This window comes from Mercurialis annua, linkage group LG4 (assembly GCF_937616625.2).
Source record: "Mercurialis annua linkage group LG4, ddMerAnnu1.2, whole genome shotgun sequence".
NCBI lineage: Eukaryota > Viridiplantae > Streptophyta > Magnoliopsida > Malpighiales > Euphorbiaceae > Mercurialis > Mercurialis annua.
The window spans coordinates 34,443,884-34,462,289 of NC_065573.1; the positions used below are offsets into that span (position 1 = coordinate 34,443,884).

The 18,406-nt window shown below is 31.8% G+C and overlaps 2 protein-coding genes across 2 annotated transcripts; one reads left to right on the forward strand and one right to left on the reverse strand.

Moving 5' to 3' along the window:
* Nucleotides 1-10,893: 10,893 nt before the first annotated feature.
* On the reverse strand, nucleotides 10,894-13,908 carry LOC126677770 (uncharacterized). The gene is made up of 4 exons (XM_050372546.2): nucleotides 13,761-13,908; nucleotides 12,430-13,194; nucleotides 11,917-12,354; nucleotides 10,894-11,826 (listed from the first exon to the last, which is right to left on the reverse strand). The coding sequence occupies exons 2-4, from the start codon at nucleotides 13,190-13,192 to the stop codon at nucleotides 11,120-11,122; spliced, it is 1,908 nt and encodes a 635-aa protein (XP_050228503.1). The 5' UTR covers nucleotides 13,193-13,194; nucleotides 13,761-13,908; the 3' UTR covers nucleotides 10,894-11,119.
* Nucleotides 13,909-14,006: 98 nt separating this feature from the next.
* LOC126677771 (rhamnogalacturonan I rhamnosyltransferase 1) lies at nucleotides 14,007-17,342 on the forward strand. The gene is made up of 8 exons (XM_050372548.2): nucleotides 14,007-14,924; nucleotides 15,029-15,096; nucleotides 15,183-15,271; nucleotides 15,380-15,545; nucleotides 15,644-15,933; nucleotides 16,013-16,217; nucleotides 16,289-16,446; nucleotides 16,719-17,342. Exons 1-8 carry the CDS (start codon nucleotides 14,603-14,605, stop codon nucleotides 16,963-16,965), a joined length of 1,545 nt encoding a protein of 514 aa, XP_050228505.1. The 5' UTR covers nucleotides 14,007-14,602; the 3' UTR covers nucleotides 16,966-17,342.
* The last annotated feature ends 1,064 nt before the right edge of the window (nucleotides 17,343-18,406 follow it).

Genomic DNA, 18,406 nt, shown 5'->3' on the forward strand with positions numbered 1-18,406 from the left:
TTATTTTACCATTTTTATTGAAGATTTTGTGATTTAGTTTTCAAACTCAATTTTTTGAGGGTTTTTTATATGAAATATTTTTTTTTCTCTAACATTTATTTTTTTTACTACCCCTTTTAAATCTTTACATTTTATATCAATTTTTTTTTATACTATTTTTTAAAAAAAAAAATTACTTTTTATATGAACTCTCATTTTCCAACATTTTCTTTCATCATTTTTAATATTTTTATTTTTTTTTGAATTATGACTTTTTTTTATTATTGATGTTTTTCGTCAGTTTTAATATCAACACAAAATCAACATATGTAATAAACTATCTAATTTAAAGTTTTCAATCTTTTTTACACTAATTTTTATTTTTTCAACATTGTTTCAATTTAATTTAATTTTTTTTTATTTTATTTCACATATAATGTGTTGTTTTTCATTAATGTTAAATTCAACTAAATATCAACATAATATCAACATAAGATCAAAATTCTAACACTACAATAATTTAACACCATTATTATCGTCTTCACCAATGCTAAAATCAACTAAATGTCAACATTATATCAACACAATATCGAAATAAGATCAACATTGTAAAATTACAATAATTTAACATTATTATTGTCTTCTTCACCAATGTTAAAATCAACATAATAATATCAACCGAAAATCAACACAATATCAACACTGTAACATTACAATAATTCAACATCATTTTTTGTCTTTTTTCCCGATGCTACCATATCAATTTATAGTCTCAATTTAATTTAATTTAATTTTTTTAGTTTATTTCACAGTCAATGTTATCTTATTTGTCAATGTTAAATCAAAAAACAATTAGTTGATATCAACATAAAATCAACACAAAATCAACAACACTGTAATATTACAATAATTCAGTAATCAATCATAATCAACAAATCGTTCTGCATAATAATAAAAAACGCAGAGATACAACAAAACACAAAAAAATGTAGAAATAATAGAATTTTATTCCCTAAAATTACTCTACATAACATGAAATGAGTATTCGATTCCTTAAATATACTCTTTATACATGTTTAATGATGAAAAAACGGTAAAAAGTAAATAAATTACAGATCTGAAAATAATAAAGAACAAAGAACAAAAAATCTCAGATCTAAAATTAAAAAGATAAAAAAAAAAAAGATGACGGCGAGATGAAAACGGAATGACGGAGATGGAACGGAAAAGGTGGGATGGCGGAGGCGGAACGGCGATGTGAGTGTGTAAAGATGAGTTGAGTGAGAGAGAAAGGAGAGAGAATCGTGAGAAAAGAGAAAATAATTGTAATTATTGATGGATACCGAATCCTACTGAAAGTATAATGGAGCCGAGTTGCAGGAGATCCACTCTCAGGCGACACCGGACTCCCCCTGAAGACCGAAAGATATGAAGGAGATGCCGAATCTCTAAGATTCGGTAACACACTAATAAAGACCGAATCCCACATGATCCGCCGAGAGCGCGTCAGGTCCGGGATTCGGGTAAACGACTAAGTATGGAAATATTGTCCTATTAGGACACAAACACTACATATGGAAGGATAAGCTCTACTTTAGGAAGATAAGACTATTTAGGAAGACGTTCCTAAATAGGATTCTTATCAGATTAAGGTAGATCCCGACAAATCAGGAGAATCTCTACGATACTGCCGAATCCCTACAACGTAGGATTCACCTGCCTAATACAACTCTACTAGGTATATTCGACTACTATAAAAGGAGCACGAGGTATGCCTCACAATTACATTCATATACTCAAAACGCTGCTCAAAGCTCTAAACTGACTTTAGCATCGGAGAGTTAATCGGACAACCACCGTCCGGTTAGCTTCTACCCTGTTTTGCAGGTTCACTCACCGGTTCAGAAGGCAGACTCCATCAATTGGCGCCGTCTGTGGGAAAAGCTTAACTAAACTTCAAAAGAAGGAGCTTTTCTGAACTCAAATACAAATCTCATTGAAGAAGATGACTTCTGAAAGAGTAAACCTGAAAGACAAACAACCAATAGACCCAAAAAGCACTCCGGAGATAATCAACGTGACGGAAGACGGGCTTCACAACTCCGGAGAAAAAAGCAACACCGGAGGGCCCTCTTTCTCAACACCCCAGTACCAAACTAATCCGATAAGAGGAAGCATCCCAATTGCTTTCAATCTAGGCACTGAAGAACGAGCACCAAATGCAGCAGCACAAGATTCACACAACGAAATGCTGAAGAAGATACTGGAATCTGTACAGGCAAATCTTGACAGATTGGCTAGCGAAGCCAAAAGAACAAACGACAGGCACGAAGAAACTATGAAAATCCTAAGGGAAAACTTCAGCCCTACAGCTCCCAGAAGAAGAGAAAGAACAGAAAATGCAAACCCAGGCCGACGAGAGGCAAGGGCAGAAAACAATAAAAGCAAGGAACCCCGAACCAGAGGGAACGGAGAAAGAAACGAAGCAAGAAACCAGCGAGAAAATAGAACCAGCAACGAGGAAAGTCCGAACGGAGACAAATCTAACGAGGAATCACCGGAGACACCCAGAAATGAGCACAACCAGGAGGACGCCCGGAGCGGTCTGAATTCAAAGAGAGACGAACGAAGGGAGAAGGAAAAAGAAGACGCCCCGCCAAGGAGTAAGCGACAGGAAAGAGATGCAGGGAAAGAGCAAACTAAGAAAAAACACCAAGAAGGAGAGGGCGAATCGTCAGAGACACCCCAAAAAAGCAAAGCCACATATGTGGTGGAAGAAGATTTAGAAGAGAAGATCGCCAAAGCGCTCAAAAAACTAAAATCTGAAGAATTGGATATAGACGACCTCAGGTTGAAAGGATCACCCCTCTCGCCCGAGATCATGGAGGAAACTATCCCGCACAGCATGAAGTTGCCGATCCTACCAATTTTCAATGGGGAAGGAGACCCCCGAGACCATACCTCTAGGTTCACAGCGACCATGGGGCTACTCAGCGTATCGGACGCCATCTTCTGCAGGGTTTTCCCTACCACACTCACGGGCACAGCCCAGAGATGGTATAACAAATTAAAACCGGGCTCGATCAAAAGCTTCGCTTCGCTTTCAACAGAGTTCCTTAACAGATATCTCACAAACATCCCAGCTAAAACCACTACCAGTATCCTGAGAGCCTGCATCCAAGAAGAAGGAGAAACCCTGCGGAGCTACATCGAACGATTCAACAAGCAAGCTATGAAGATAGACAACCTGAACGTCGACATGGCGACAGAAGCATTGCGAGAAGGGACGCGATTCGGAAAGCTGGTGGACAAGTTGCTAGTCAATAAACCCACAACTTTCTCGAACCTAATGGGCGATGTGAGTGTGTAAAGATGAGTTGAGTAAGAGAGAAAGGAGAGAGAATCGTGAGAAAAGAGAAAATAATTGTAATTATGATGATTTATGTTATTAGCCTTCTATTTAAATGGATGTTATAAAAGTAATAAATTCTTTTTTGTATGTAATTTTGAAATATTAAATATGAGTCAATATAAAAGTAAATCATACCTAAATCTTGTTTATTGGAGTAAAAGCTCATTTTTGTTTCATTTGCTTCTACTGCTACAAGATTAACTAACAATTTCTATCGTCATTGGATTAATTTGTCTCAGATAATGGTTTGGTCTAAATAAAGTGCATTCCATGAAAACAAAAATCCAACAAAATTGAATTATTAGCTAGTATTGGGATAGAATTTATACGGATTTAGATAGGTGTCGAGGAGATTTACTTTTAATTCTTTTATAATTATATCCGCCCATAGAGAAATTGAATCTATTACATATTCCGATCGTATTTAAACTTTATAATTAATTTTCAAATTGAACGAATCGGACGAATATCCAAACCCGTAAACGGATCTAGCCCGGACCATGCATGCCATAGCTAACACGGGGCATAAATGGCTCCGTTACGACATTTTTGGAGTCTTTAAAAAAATGGATTTAGTTATTACTATTAATAATAATGTTGTAGTCTGCTGTGATTTACAGGGTTCACCTTGGTAGGTGTGAAAAATTATGGGGCAGTGATTAGAAAATTAAAGATGGACAGGCTGTGAGTTAGAAATATAGAATGAATGATCCTTATCACAAATTTAAACCCAACCAAAAGTAATCAATTCGTTTTATATTTTCATTTTGGTTTGTTATTTAAGTCCGGTTTGCACCGAATTTTGTCTAATTTTTTATATCTGAAATCAAACTGAACTATAAAAATTAAGTTTTTTATAATAGTGAAATAAATTAAACATTTATATTTAATTATTCAATTTGGTTCGATTTTTAAATGACCCTCCTCTTTGTGTGTATAAAATTTGCAAATTGCAATGGGGAGGAAAAACAATGCTGTATATGCCCATGTGCTCTTCACATACTTTGGCAGTCAGAATTAAGAAAGTTGTACCACTCTTCACATTTTACATTTACAAATTACAGTACTCTCTCGATCTTTTATTATTTATTTATTTATTTTCCAAAAAAGAAGTTCATTCTAAATTAATATGTACTATTTTTATAAATAATAATTTATTTTTATTTTTTCTTAACAGTAATAAATTTAATAAATAGGTTAATAAATAATATTAATAAAATAATTAATTTTAATTTTACTATATATCCCGATACATTGTTGAATTTATGACATTTGACAAATTTAAAAAAAAACACTTTGATTAGCTTTTTAATTAAAAAATATAAAATGTTTATATGTTTGATAATCAAAAACATAATTAAGAGTATAAAAATATATATTTATAATATTTAATACTTTATAAAAAAAATGTACAAATAAAGACGAAAATTAGTGTAAGATGTCTAGAGAGAACTGCAAAATTGCAAAATATAGTGCTTCCTACTTATTTGATATTAATTTATGAATAAAAATTTTGTGCTGCCTAGGCAGTAGGAATGTCCTACAGCTTGCTGGTGCTTTTTTGAGATGCCACATGAATTAATTATCTTCCAATATAAGTGGTTTATTAACCAGTTTAATTCTGATAAATTAACCACTTTAGGTAGTACAATTGCACAGTTTAATGTTCTAAAAGAACGAATTTTAATTATTGCATATGTGCACTTAAGTTATCAACAGCGGGTCATCTAATATTTTTTCTCTTTTTCATCTTTATATTAAGCTATAAATAATATTTAAATTCTAAATTTTTTATTTACTTTCTTAAAAAAAAATTCCGCAACGTGTGTATATATATAATCATTTCCTATTAGGAGAAAAATATTTTGTATAACTTATGACATTTTTTAGAACATTGCATTTCATTTTACTTTTTCTAATTTATAAATTTATTAGCTATATTTTGACAAAATAACTAAATTAAAGAAATTAAAATGAAAAGATCAAATACTTTTGAAAATATTGTTAGCTAATTAACTTTGAAAATATTATTAACTTTTATTCATTAAAATTTTGTAAATCAACAGATATGTATGTTATATATGTTTTTATGTGATTTTTATAATAGCAACTTTTAAATTATCAAAATATAATATAACTTGAATTTTACTATCAATATATGGTTAATTTTTATTTATTTTAATTATTCATTTATGATAAAGTGCCAACAAAATATATCATTTCAAAAGTTAAAAGCAAAAAGTATTCTAAAATCTAAAGAATTAAAATAAAACTTGTAATAAACTGTAAGGAATAAAGTAGTATATTTTTATCAAATTTTGTTTATTCCACAAACCAGCCTATCAACAGTAGACACATATATGGTAGCAGGACTTTCCTGCAACTTGAGTTGTAGGAAAATTTTGTTCTTAATTTATTATATTGTGAAGGCAAATATAAACAAGAATGGGAGATGAAAGTAATTGACAATGCGCCGAAAAAGAAAATTAGATAAATAATAGTAATTAGTAAGATATTGAATGAGCATTTGGTTGAAATTCACTCTGGAAAAAAAAGGTCAACTTTAAAAAAAAAATTGAATCATTGCGCCTTTTATCAAGTATGACTAACCCTTTTAATATTTATAAATATGTACAATATAAAGGTTTTTATACAACTATGTTCAAAATTTTGAATTTCATTTTTTAAACCCACATTTGATGTTTTATTCATTGAGACCAAACTTTAATTATAATTCATTTAGAAGTTAGACAATATTTTAAAAAAATTCATCTCAATCGATAAAAGATACAACAGTTTGGATTTATAAAAATTTAAATTTTGAATACAATTATAAAAAGTTGTTTTTATAAAAAATAAATAATTTGATATTAATTAGTAAATATGCAAAAATTTAAATCTTAAAATGATAGTATCAAAACAATGTTGGCTTAATAATATCGATTATGACGAAATTAGATGCAAAAACTATAATTCAAGTCGTGAGATTACTTTCGTTTGTTAGCTATTAAAAAATTACATCAGTATGTAATTTGCTATTAGTTATTTTCTAAATAACTTTATTGTTCCTTTTATAAGTTTAGTAACAATTTAAAATTTTTGTTTTTATTTTTGTAACTTTCCATTAGTTTAATAAATTATTTTCATATGAAGCTCGAATTTAAGACCCATCACAAATGCCACCATTCTAATTCAAAATTAAAATTAGATGAGATTAAAAGACTTGTTTACAAGATTATAAAACAAATATTTTGGTTAAATGTCATAATGTATGAATAAAATAAGTATCATGTACAACAAGCTACAAGTGAATCAAGTGAGATTGACATATTATAGAAAAAACAAAAGGAAAATATATATGAAGATTTGATAAACAAAAATCTTTATTGGAGTAGAAGAAAAGTTTTCTAAAGTTGGGCAAATGAGCATAACATGTTGAGGGTCAACACTTGAAAGCCTAAGTTTAGATGTAAAAAAATAGAAATTATCCTTTTGGAACTAAATTTTGCATCTTCATATGGAATCAAACATTTCCTAAATAGCTCTCACTGCAATAATAAGAGGAAAAGGCAACCCACATGACATTCTAAAATTCATTGTACAAACTACTTCTTGTATTTGATATTTCATAAATAAATATAAAATTAGTTTTTAATGAAATAAAATGGAATAAAGGTTATATTTTGGATAATTTTAATTCAACTAAAAAAATTATTTTAGAAAACAAATATCAATTTACATGTATTACATTCATTTTTTTTTTAATATTAAGAATTATTTTTCTCATCATTAAAAAAAGGGTTAATTTCTAAAAAAATCACGAACTTTACACGAAGTTTCATTTTAATCATGACCTTTAAAAGTTGCCATTTAAAGACATGAACTTTCATATTGTTTCAAATTTCTCATTTTAGTATATTTTTATTAACTAAATTCTTCACTAAACCATTAATGAAAGACCCAAATTATTAATCAACATCAAATCTTATTATCTTTAAGTTAGAGTATATGGGATTAGGAATTTTTAGTCAAATAAAATACACCGAATTTTACTTTGGTGATAGATGTGAAATAAAATGAAAGTTCGTGCCTTTAAATGATAACTTTTAAAGGTCATGATTAAAATGAAATTCCGTATAAAGTTCGTGATTTTTTTAGGAATTAACCCTTAAAAAAACTCTTTCCATCCTATAATTCATCTGAATATTTCATTAATTTTTTATTAGAATTTGAAAAGTATTATGAATTTCAAAATAAAATCCTTAAAGTTTAAGAACTTTATTTATATCAATTACTGTAAATGAAATGGAAATTTCCCCCGTTTCTACTGTAAATTAGAAAAGAAAGGATTTTGTAACTCTAATTTCCATGTATTAAAAACTTAAATATTTTAGGTAAAGTTTCATTATTATATTAAAGGCCTAATCACTCAAAAACCCCTCACCTTTAATTTTTTTTTCAATTCCACCCCGACGTTGAAAATTTGTCAATTTTACCCACTTTTGAATTTTCCGTTTTCAATTGTACCCCGATATTTTAATTTTTGTTAATTTTTTTACTTAAATGATGAAATCATTCAATTAATTAAGTCTAAACATGAAATTAAATTCTTTTTAATTCAAAAAAGTACAAATAAGTCCTTTATTTTTAAAAACTAACTAAAAACCATAATCAAATTAACACTAATGTAAATTCTTAATTAATTTAACTAAATTTAAATAAATTTTAAAAATATACAATTAATATATGCGAGACATGGAGAATGTTTTAAACAAATTTCCAAACGCAAAAGACGTTAATTTAATTTTTCAGGGTACAATTGAAACACAAAAATGCAAAATAGGGTAAAATTGACAATTTTTCAACGTCAGGGTATGATTGAAAAGGGGCTAAAAGGTCGGGGTTTTTTAAGACATTAGGCCTATATTAAAATTATCAGTTGTACATAATTTTGAGTGGTGCGGCATGTAATAACATTTTTACAAATATTCAAATTGCTCTCTCTAGCAGTTCATAGGTAAAATTATACAGCAAATAAAGCATAGTCTTACCTATAAAGATGTTGACGAGATAATACTTATAAAAAAATTATTAATACAGTAACTGAAAGTATCTTTGGGCTCTCTCTCTCTAAACAAAACTCTCTCACTTCTCTCTAAAGACCTCTTATCAAAACCTTGTGCTTGAGGAGGTGGTTTTCCGGTCTCTTGGCCGGAAAACCATCTCCTCCATTTTTTACTTCTTATTTCTTTACTTCTCTAACCCTTTATTCAATAAATCCCTCCCTTTGTAGCTTTTTTATGGTTGAATTAATTTTATAGAATGGTTTTTCTTGTTGCATGTCGGATTTTTTGGATTATTTCAAAGATCTTTAGTGTTTGTTGGAGCTTTATCTTCAAACTTTGATGATCCAAAAAGTTTTGATGTGGGTATGATGTTTATTTGTTCTATCTTTGTTGGGATTTGTTAAAGATGCGAATGAAGGTAGGGAGCAAGCGAGTTCAAAGGCGAAATCGGACGAGGTCATGGATCTAACCCCGCTCTCTTGAAAAATTCAAGTGCTAAGTTAAGCGGACTACGGCTTAGACTATGCTTTTTCGATTATTTTTTGCTTGTTTTCTATAAGCTTCATGTGTATTTTTGATTTTGTCTTTGGTTTGCATTTTGAAAGTTCATATGTTAAATTCTTGTAATATGACTTTCACACCATGTAAGCCTTCAACATATCAATCTATCTTCTATCTCCGGAAAAAAAAAAAAAAAAACTGAAAGTGTAATCTCATAAATTTTTTCAATTTGACTTTTTACTGTTACATTAAAAGAATAAAATTGAACTTTCAAATCAGTTTATATGATTAACTGTTTTAAATTTAAATTTAAATTTTTTTTATACCATGAATTGGTTTGTAAATAAAACGTATGAATTGGTCAAATGGTCCATGTCCAACTCTAACTTTTATGTACTACAGTTAAAAATTCACTATGGTTGGAGGATAATCAATATATGTTTTTACAATTTTATTTAGCCATTTATAGTGTATACTTTTTTTTTTAATTTTCTAAATGATTATGATTTAGTTAACGAAAATACTATTTCTCTAACAAAATAAAAGATGTTGACCATAAGGTAAAGTAATATATTTTTATATGTCAATCCCAATCAAAGTTAACGATCACATTTAAATTCACCATCTAACAAGTTTCAAAAAAAAATATCACCATCTAACAAGAGTGAAATGGAGAAAATATAAGTAAAAACTAAAAATGATACCAGGAATTTAGCTAAATATTGTAAAAAGGCCAAATCTTTCACAAAAATTTCACAAAAGTCCTGATTTTTCAATTTTGTCGATTTTGGCCAAAAACTGATTATTTGGTTTCACAAAAGTCTTGACCTTTCAATTTTGTCGATTTTGGCCAAAAATGTATTATTTGGTTTCACAAAAGTCCTGACCTTTCAATATTTGGCATGCCACATAGGCGTCACATAGACGCCACATAGGCAAATTGAAATCAAATTGAGAGTTGGTCACAATTGAAACCAAATAATTTATTTTTGGCCAAAATCGACAAAATTAAAAGGTCAGGACTTTTGTGAAACTTTTATAAAAGGTTTGGCCTTTTTAAGACATTTGGCCCTTGGATTTTCATTTATGAGTGGAATGGCCTAATAGTACAACAAAAAATCCAAATATTTTTGCTATTTTACAAATCTAAATCAAATTTGCAATTTCAACAATTTTAGCTCAATTTAAAAAACCAACAGTAAATTTAATCTCATTTTATTCATAAAAAGAATTAATCTCATTTTACTACTTATTTGATTTGACATGTGCCCTCAGTATCTTTTATATTAAATCATTCTATATATGTATATTTTAAAATTTTACTTTATTTTAATAGTTTTACATATTTAACTTATGAAATTCGAATTTAATGCATCATGCATATGTCTATTAAAATTACTTTCCATCTTTGAAATTAAACTAAAAATGATCAAAACCAAATTTTTTGTTTAATTTATAGAGTCGAAAAGTTTTAGATTTTCTCTTTTCAGAAGAGTAAATAATACTAATAATTAATGGAGAGATACATCATTTTTCATCTCTAATAAAAGTACACGGCACTCTTCTACTATATGCAATTATTTAACATAAAAAACACGCCTTTATTGCACTTCTATTTCACATGCTAAATTTGATATTATTTGTGCCAAATTTGTTAGAAAGTTTAGCATATACCAAATTTTATTATATTTAAATTATTTACAGATTTTTCATCAATAATGATAATCACATATAAAATTATAATTTTAGCATTTAATTTAACATTTTGTAATGGAGTGAAATTTAATAATATGTGCTATATATAGAATTTTATCTTATTTTGTGCTAAAAATAGCATAAAAATAGAACATGCAATGGAGATGCTCTTAGAAGCATGTTATCCCTCCAAGCACAGATTGGGCTGTTTTGAAATGCTCGTTTTCGTCCATACCAAACTTCACAAAAGGGACCTCATATTTTTGCACAACCTGTAATGTCGAAGAATTTCTACAACGTCTTGCGGAACTCATACATGAATATTAAACAATACGATGTACTAATTAAAGTAACATCACATATCTCTACTATTATCGGTACAAGTTCGGGCATTGTGGCCGGCGATACTACATTTACTGCAAAAGTTAGGGCTACGGTATAAGCCTGGTTCATGTTTGTTTATCGGTCATCCATTCTTTCTGATCTGGTCAACGTCTGGAATAAAGGGAACCTCCTGAGAACCAATCCAGTACTCGCGGTCACATAACGGAATAAACTGAGAATCCCAGGCTTGGATGGCCATCTTGGTTTGGTAGCGCCACCCGATGAAGTCGTGAGGGTTCAACTTTTCTTGGTAAATGACTGCCATGGCATGGGAGCAGGGTAGCTTACGTTGTTGAAATTTACCGCACGTGCACGTCCTTTTTCGAAGGTTAACCTTTTGGGTATTTCCTCCCTTCTCGCGCAGGTGGTCCTTCCTAGTGATCACTTTGCAAGTCATGCTGTTTGGGTTATACTTCTGGCATGAATGGGTGCGGGACTTGTCCCCCGCCTTTTTCATAAGCCCGAAGCAGATCGGAGTGAACTGAACGCCTCGGGCGATTAGCCCTTTATACATTTCCCAGCGCTTGGCGAACATATCGACAAGCTTGTCAAAGATAGCCTCTAGCATCGCTGTGATTGGCAGCCCTCTTATATTCTTCAGCGTCGCATTAACGGACACGGCGTAGTTCGTTGTCATTACACCGTTCCGTTTCCCCTTTATGTCACCCGACATAGTCCACTGTTCTTTCTTCAGATGTTCCTCATTGGTCAAATAAGCATACCCTGCTGCCGATCTATTTTTTATGATGTCCATGTATCGGGTGTACTTCTTCTCTTGAAAGGCTCGCCCTACACGTACGTATGGCCTATTGTTAATGGCAAATTTCTACATTTAATTTTTCAATAAAAACAAATATCGGTGAGTAACAAAAACAATACCTGCTTTCTCAGCCAGCTTCTTCAAATCCTTATTTTCAATTAACGTGTGGAAATTAGCCATTAAATGCCTCATGCAGAAAAAATGATCAACCCCGTCCCATTCCGGACGCTTCAAAACTGAAATTATTCCGCCAACGCGATCAGAAACAATGGCCACCTTTCGATCGCGAATAACTTGCTCTTGCAGATGACCCAAGAAATATTCATAACTGGCAGTGGTTTTGGATCCAACTAGTGCAAACGCCACCGGCATTATGTGGTTGTTGCCATCTATCGCTGACGCTATCAACATGTGCATTTTGTATTTACCATATAAATGGGTCCCATCGACGAATAGAACTGGCTTGCAAAACCGAAATCCGTCCACCATTGGGAAGAACGTCCAGAACATTCTTTTAAAAATTCGACATTCAATCCCGTCGCACTCAGATCGGGGGCCTGTTGGAAATAGTGTTAAAGTACAATCTACTTAGTGTACGCATATTAAATTAACAATAGTGATTAATTTCGTACCTTCGGCATGCCAGAAGGATCCAGGATTCACGAGAACCAAGTTATCCATGAACTTTGTGAGTTGTGTGTAGTTATATTCCCAGTCCCCGTAGACGTTACAGATTTCCCTCTCTTTGCCATACCAGGTTCTTTTATATGGAAGGGTCACTCCAAATGTTTCAAAAATTCCTGCAATCAGCGTCTTGATCCTTATATCATGCTGCCCCAAGACTTGAGTCCTGATAAAACTGGCGATTTGATTAATCCCAAAATTCTGGTGGTGAGGAGCTGCCACCAGCATATCACACGTGTCTGACCCGTCATATTTCCAGGTATTAGTTTTCTCGTAGTGGTGCTCTTCTTCCTCTTTCTCACTTTCCCTTTCCGACTCACTAGAACCGACTAAATCCAGCTGATCCAGTGGAATATCATTAGAAGTCGAAGTAAGGTACTCCACGTAGAACTCCAAAATTTTTAATGTCGGAAGCCGAGCTGCCTCGCCCAGAATAGCAAATACGTGTTGGTCGCACTGCACATCGAACAACGAGTACGAATGTATTTGATTTCCTTGAACATGAGGTACCCGAAAATATATCTTGGTGATGTCCACAAGGCGCATAGTAGTTGATACTGCCGTTCTACAAATATTCACCAACTCTTGGAAATTCATCCTTTCACTCAACGGCGCATGCACATAACGACCACCAAAATATTCTACTCCACGGGGGGAGTGTACAATGCTACCGTCGCACCATATCAAAAACGACAGATCGATTGTCGTCATTGCTGCAAGCATGTGTGATAAACAAATATTATCGTAATTCATAAAATACAATTCTCAAATTCACATATTTATAACAATTTAATTTTTTTTTTCTTATAAATACAATTTTAAATAATTTTATTTAAATATTTATAAAATAGTATAATTTTATACACCTTACTAAAAAATACGTTATAACATTTTTCTAAAATATTATACTCTTTTCTAAAATTTTATAATATTTTTTTATAAAAAAATTTAAATACTTTTCTAAACTATGATACTTAATAATCATTTGATAATATTTTTCTGAACTTTATACATACGTAATATTCTAATATTTTCTAAATTATAATATATAATAACAATTCTAAATTATAATACATAATAGCAATTTTATAATATTTTTTAAACTATATACATAATCAAAATTCTAATATTTTCTAAATTATAATATATAATAACAATTCTACAATATTTCCTAAACTATATACATACTCAAAATACTAACATTTTCTAAATTATAATAACTTCTAACATTTTACAAATAATAAAATTAAACTAACTAAAAAAAATTATGCGAACTAACCTCTTGTAGTCCTCGTAAAAAAATAATAGCACTCCAAAAAGATTTCCGTCTAGCTCCCCGTATACTTCCGAATCTCCCTCTAGCTTCCGAATTTCCCTCTAGAGAATATAACAGCTACAAATGAGAGTATTTTTTTCTAATCTGAATCGATTGTGTTATTCTCGCCACATATTTATAGTGAGCAGCCCGCTATTGTGAATTGCGGGCTGCTCACTTCTTACTAAGTTACCGTTTTATCACTTCTTGTTTTTAACCATGGGGTTCAATTTTACGTGGCAGTAAAAAGGTAAAATTGTAAACAACAAGACTCACGCCTTAATCAAAGGCCATTTCTGTTGCTATTAAATTGCTGATTTTATTTCTATCTATCCTCTCTATCTCCACCCTCATTTTCCGACATGTTTTCCGGCAACCGCTCGCCGGCGAATAACAAATCTCCACTAACCTCTCCACTTCTCACTCTTTAAACTTTTTTGAAATAATACATTATCTCTTTAAATACATTTCTTTCAAAAATGAAAAACTCATTTATACAAATATGAAAAATGAGTTATTTTTTACTTGGCTAGCTTCTTAAATTCTTGCGTATAATTTCTGGGTTTGTTTTGTTTCTTAAAAATGACAAGATTAGGTGTGTGTTTGTACTTTTTTCTTATAATTTAAAGATTTGGTGATGACACAATATGAAGCAAGCTGATTATTTTAATTATCAAGAGAAGGTTTTTTTATATTTTCAAGGCAGTTTTTAATTAATTAACATTAGGAATCTCCATACTTTTCTGGTACAAGGGATCAAGTGGTTAAGTGGGTTTGGAGAATTGGAGGCAAAAAGTGAAAAAAAGATGTTAAAAATGTGTAAGCAAGAGAAGAATGTGAAGGAATGGCAAGTGAAAGTGAAGGTGTTGGGAGATGGGAAAGTTGAAAAGTTAAAGAATTCAGTGGTTTCATTGTCACCTTCATCATCAAGGTCTCATAGTTCAATGAAGCTTTGGATTTTAAGGGCAATTACCACTGCTTGTTTATGGACCTGTGTTGTTCAATTGATGGCATTAGGTGAGATTTGGGGTCCTAGATTGTTGAAAGGCTGGCCTTCTTGTTTTAGTCATCCTGATCAAATTGCTCAGTTATCTTCTCTTCCTGCTAAAGTTGTTCATCCTCCTAAGAGTGAGTTCAATTCTGTTGTTTTTGATTTCAGTTATGTTAGTAGAATTGTTTGATTTGATTGTCTAATATATGCTTTACATTTTGATTGATTATGTTGGTTGTAGGGGTTTATAAGAATAATGGCTATCTTATGGTTTCCTGCAATGGAGGACTCAACCAAATGCGAGCAGCAGTGAGTTTATGACTACTTATATCAAGTTTGCTGTGATTATCTCTGATTCATTGATCTTTTACTTTTCTGGATTTTGTATGATGCAGATATGTGACATGGTTGTTATTGCAAGACATCTAAATGTAACTCTTGTTGTCCCAGAATTGGATAGAACCTCATTTTGGAATGATCCGAGGTATTGCTAGTTTGTTCATAGTCTCAATCGAACACTTATATTTCGTAGTGTTCATGAATTTAAATCAGCTCGGTCCGTAATTCGTTTGTTAAATTCTTGATGTGGCAGTGAGTTCCAAGACATATTTGATGTTGATCATTTCATCACTTCCTTGAGAGACGAGGTTCGTATTTTGAAAGAGTTACCGCCTAGGATCAAAAGACGGGTTGAATTGGGGATGTTCCACTCGTTGCCACCGATTAGTTGGTCGAACATATCTTATTACCTCCATCAGGTTAGTTCGCTAAGACTATGAAGCAACTGCTAGCATTTTTCTTTTTATGTTGGATTTTTGGACTAATGCAACTAATTTTGTGAAGTGTTTGCCAACAGATTCTACCTTTGGTGAAGAAGTACAAAATCGTACATTTGAATAAAACAGATGCTCGTCTTGCTAACAACGGACTACCTCTTGCGATTCAAAAGTTACGCTGTCGCGTAAATTTTAATGCTCTGAGGTTTACGCCACAGATAGAAGAATTAGGCCGAAGAGTTGTGAGAATTTTGAGGGAGAAAGGTCCCTTCCTGGTCCTTCATCTGAGATATGAAATGGATATGTTGGCTTTCTCAGGTTGCACTCAAGGTTGTAACTATGAGGAGGTCGAGGAACTGACAAGAATGAGGTAGTTTTCTCTTTGTTACTACGATTAAGACGAGTAATTTTAAAACATATTTTAATCCTAGCATTCTGCATGATTTTAGGTATGCATACCCCTGGTGGAAGGAAAAAGTTATAAATTCCGATATGAAAAGGAAAGAAGGGTTGTGTCCTTTGACACCTGAGGAAACTGCTCTGATATTAAGCGCATTAGGCGTTGATCACAATGTTCAAATATACATTGCTTCTGGAGAAATATACGGTGGACGAAGAAGAATGGAGACTTTGGTAGCAACTTTCCCTAACGTGGTGAGTAGCGTATGACGGAAAGCGTCCTTGCATTTGTTTGTAGGAATAACTTAAAATACTTTTGAAACCAGGTTAGGAAAGAAACTCTGCTGGAATCATCGGATTTGAAGTTTTTCCAGAATCACTCGTCTCAAATGGCAGCATTGGATTATCTCGTCTCCCTGGAGGGCGACGTATTTGTTCCTACATATGATGGAAATATGGCTAAAGTCGTTGAAGGCCATCGCAGGTAATGCATTTCTGCTATTTCTCGTCTGCATCCTCAATTATTGTCATCTATATTGCAGAAAAAACTTTTCAAACCCTACATTTCAGCGTTTCGTTGCCATTTCTGAAAATGCTTCCGAAACTCCAATCTATTATAATCTATCCTTGTAAAGAATATCATTTTGCCATTTTCTGTTTCAGCGTTTCTCGTCGCAGTATTTCTATTTCCGAACTATATAGATTGCCATTATATAAGTATTACAAGGGTGATTTTCTTTGTCCAATGAATTTTAGGTTCTTAGGATTTAAGAAGACTATTTCTCTAGACAGAAAGCTTCTAGTTGGTCTAATAGATCAATACAACAAAGGATCATTGAGCTGGGATGAGTTATCTACTATTGTTAAAGAAACTCATGCGGATCGAATGGGGAGTCCGAAAAGTCGAGCTGTCATGTCAGATAAACCGAAGGAAGAGGATTATTTCTATGCCAATCCACATGAGTGCTTGCAATTGTTAGATGAGCCATTGAGTAATACATGATCTGAGTCATGCCAAAGACATGGCCATCTTTAGTTGTGCATATAAGTATTTATCAAAGAAAATTACTGCATAAATGCTTAATACAGAGGCTTTTGATTCCGTTTACGGAATCAAGTTGGAAGGAGGGAGCCTCAGTCTGGCATTTCCTCACGAGCATTTTCAGAATATTTATAATAACTCATTTTTGAATAACCTGAATTTGTATAGAGTGGAAGAACAAGCCATTGTTGAGGGCTAATATTTAGTTAGCTGAATTTGAAAGGACAGTGAAAAATGTTGGAGACATGGAACTTTGGGATGTGGAAGCATTTTCCACACTTCTCTCTTGTAATGATTTATTTCAAAAATTCAAGAGAAACTACAGTCCTCTCTACTTCTATCATGTGTTTTAATATAAGATGCAAGTAGAAAACTAATAATTAATTGTTACTCTGTTTTTAGTCCATTTTGTCTATTTTATTAGTTGATTGAATTGATTATAATTCATCGATAAGTGGACAAAGTAGTATCAAAATGTCATGTAGTTACACCTATAACTTAAATCAACAAGTATGCCATATGTCTTTGGGAGAATCCATGGCTGTTGTCGGCGACGGAACTAGTAAATGAAGGCGAGAGAGGAAGGTGATTAGAGAAAAAACAATTGAAAGGAAATGATATCGAAAGAGGTAGAAAAACAACCGAAAATAAGTGTTACCGACAACTAGAGACGACCGTCTATCATACTCCTTAATTCCATGTTGCTACATCTCCAAGAAAATTGAACCAATACATGAGGTATTTAATATTCTTCAAAATGCTTTTCTTCTAGCATAATCATTCAAAGTAATTAGGAGACTAGAAAATGTATTTTCCTCAAAATTTTGTTTATCTTATCAAGTAAGTGCTAATATAACTAGTGTACTTAATCCCATTACATGATCTACTATTAAAAAAAACAGTGGGATATATATTAAAATAAAGTTTAAAAAGGTTACTCAAAAGGTTTTAAAGTATTTAATTAATTTACTATAAACTAATATTCCCAAGGAGGTCCATGTAGGATATACTCTAGGTTCATGTTCAAAGAGAAGACAACAAATAGTGTGTTAGTTGTTGTAGAGAAGCAAGAGAACAAATAAATGGTTAGTTGGTATTTCAAAATAAAATGAAATAGAGGTAGTTGAATGATCCAAGAGAGTTTATTATTACTGATCCAAGAAAATATTAATTTTTGAAGTGATCCAAGAAATAATTCTTGATAAAGAAAAAAAAAATTGACTTGAAAAACATTAATGGAGATGGCTACTTTTTAATAGCCAACCCACTAAGTATAGTGCCAAAATTATTTTAAGTTTCAAACTCCTCATAACTTAGCTTTCTTACCACTCAAGCAATGCCAGAAGTGGGTTAGCTATTTATTTTTCAAACCCTTAATGACTGTCCATAAAAGAAAAAACAG

Excerpts from the sequence above, each read along its gene's own strand:
- LOC126677770 (XM_050372546.2), bottom strand. The coding sequence starts at position 13,192 with ATGACGACAATCGATCTGTCGTTTTTGATATGGTGCGACGGTAGCATT. Across the intron at positions 12,355-12,429 it reads ATCCTTCTGGCATGCCGAAG|GCCCCCGATCTGAGTGCGAC; the intron begins GTACGAAATTAA and ends TATTTCCAACAG. Across the intron at positions 11,827-11,916 it reads GAAGCTGGCTGAGAAAGCAG|GGCGAGCCTTTCAAGAGAAG; the intron begins GTATTGTTTTTG and ends ACGTACGTGTAG.
- LOC126677771 (XM_050372548.2), top strand. The coding sequence starts at position 14,603 with ATGTTAAAAATGTGTAAGCAAGAGAAGAATGTGAAGGAATGGCAAGTG. Across the intron at positions 15,546-15,643 it reads TATCTTATTACCTCCATCAG|ATTCTACCTTTGGTGAAGAA; the intron begins GTTAGTTCGCTA and ends GTTTGCCAACAG. Across the intron at positions 16,218-16,288 it reads TAGCAACTTTCCCTAACGTG|GTTAGGAAAGAAACTCTGCT; the intron begins GTGAGTAGCGTA and ends TTTTGAAACCAG.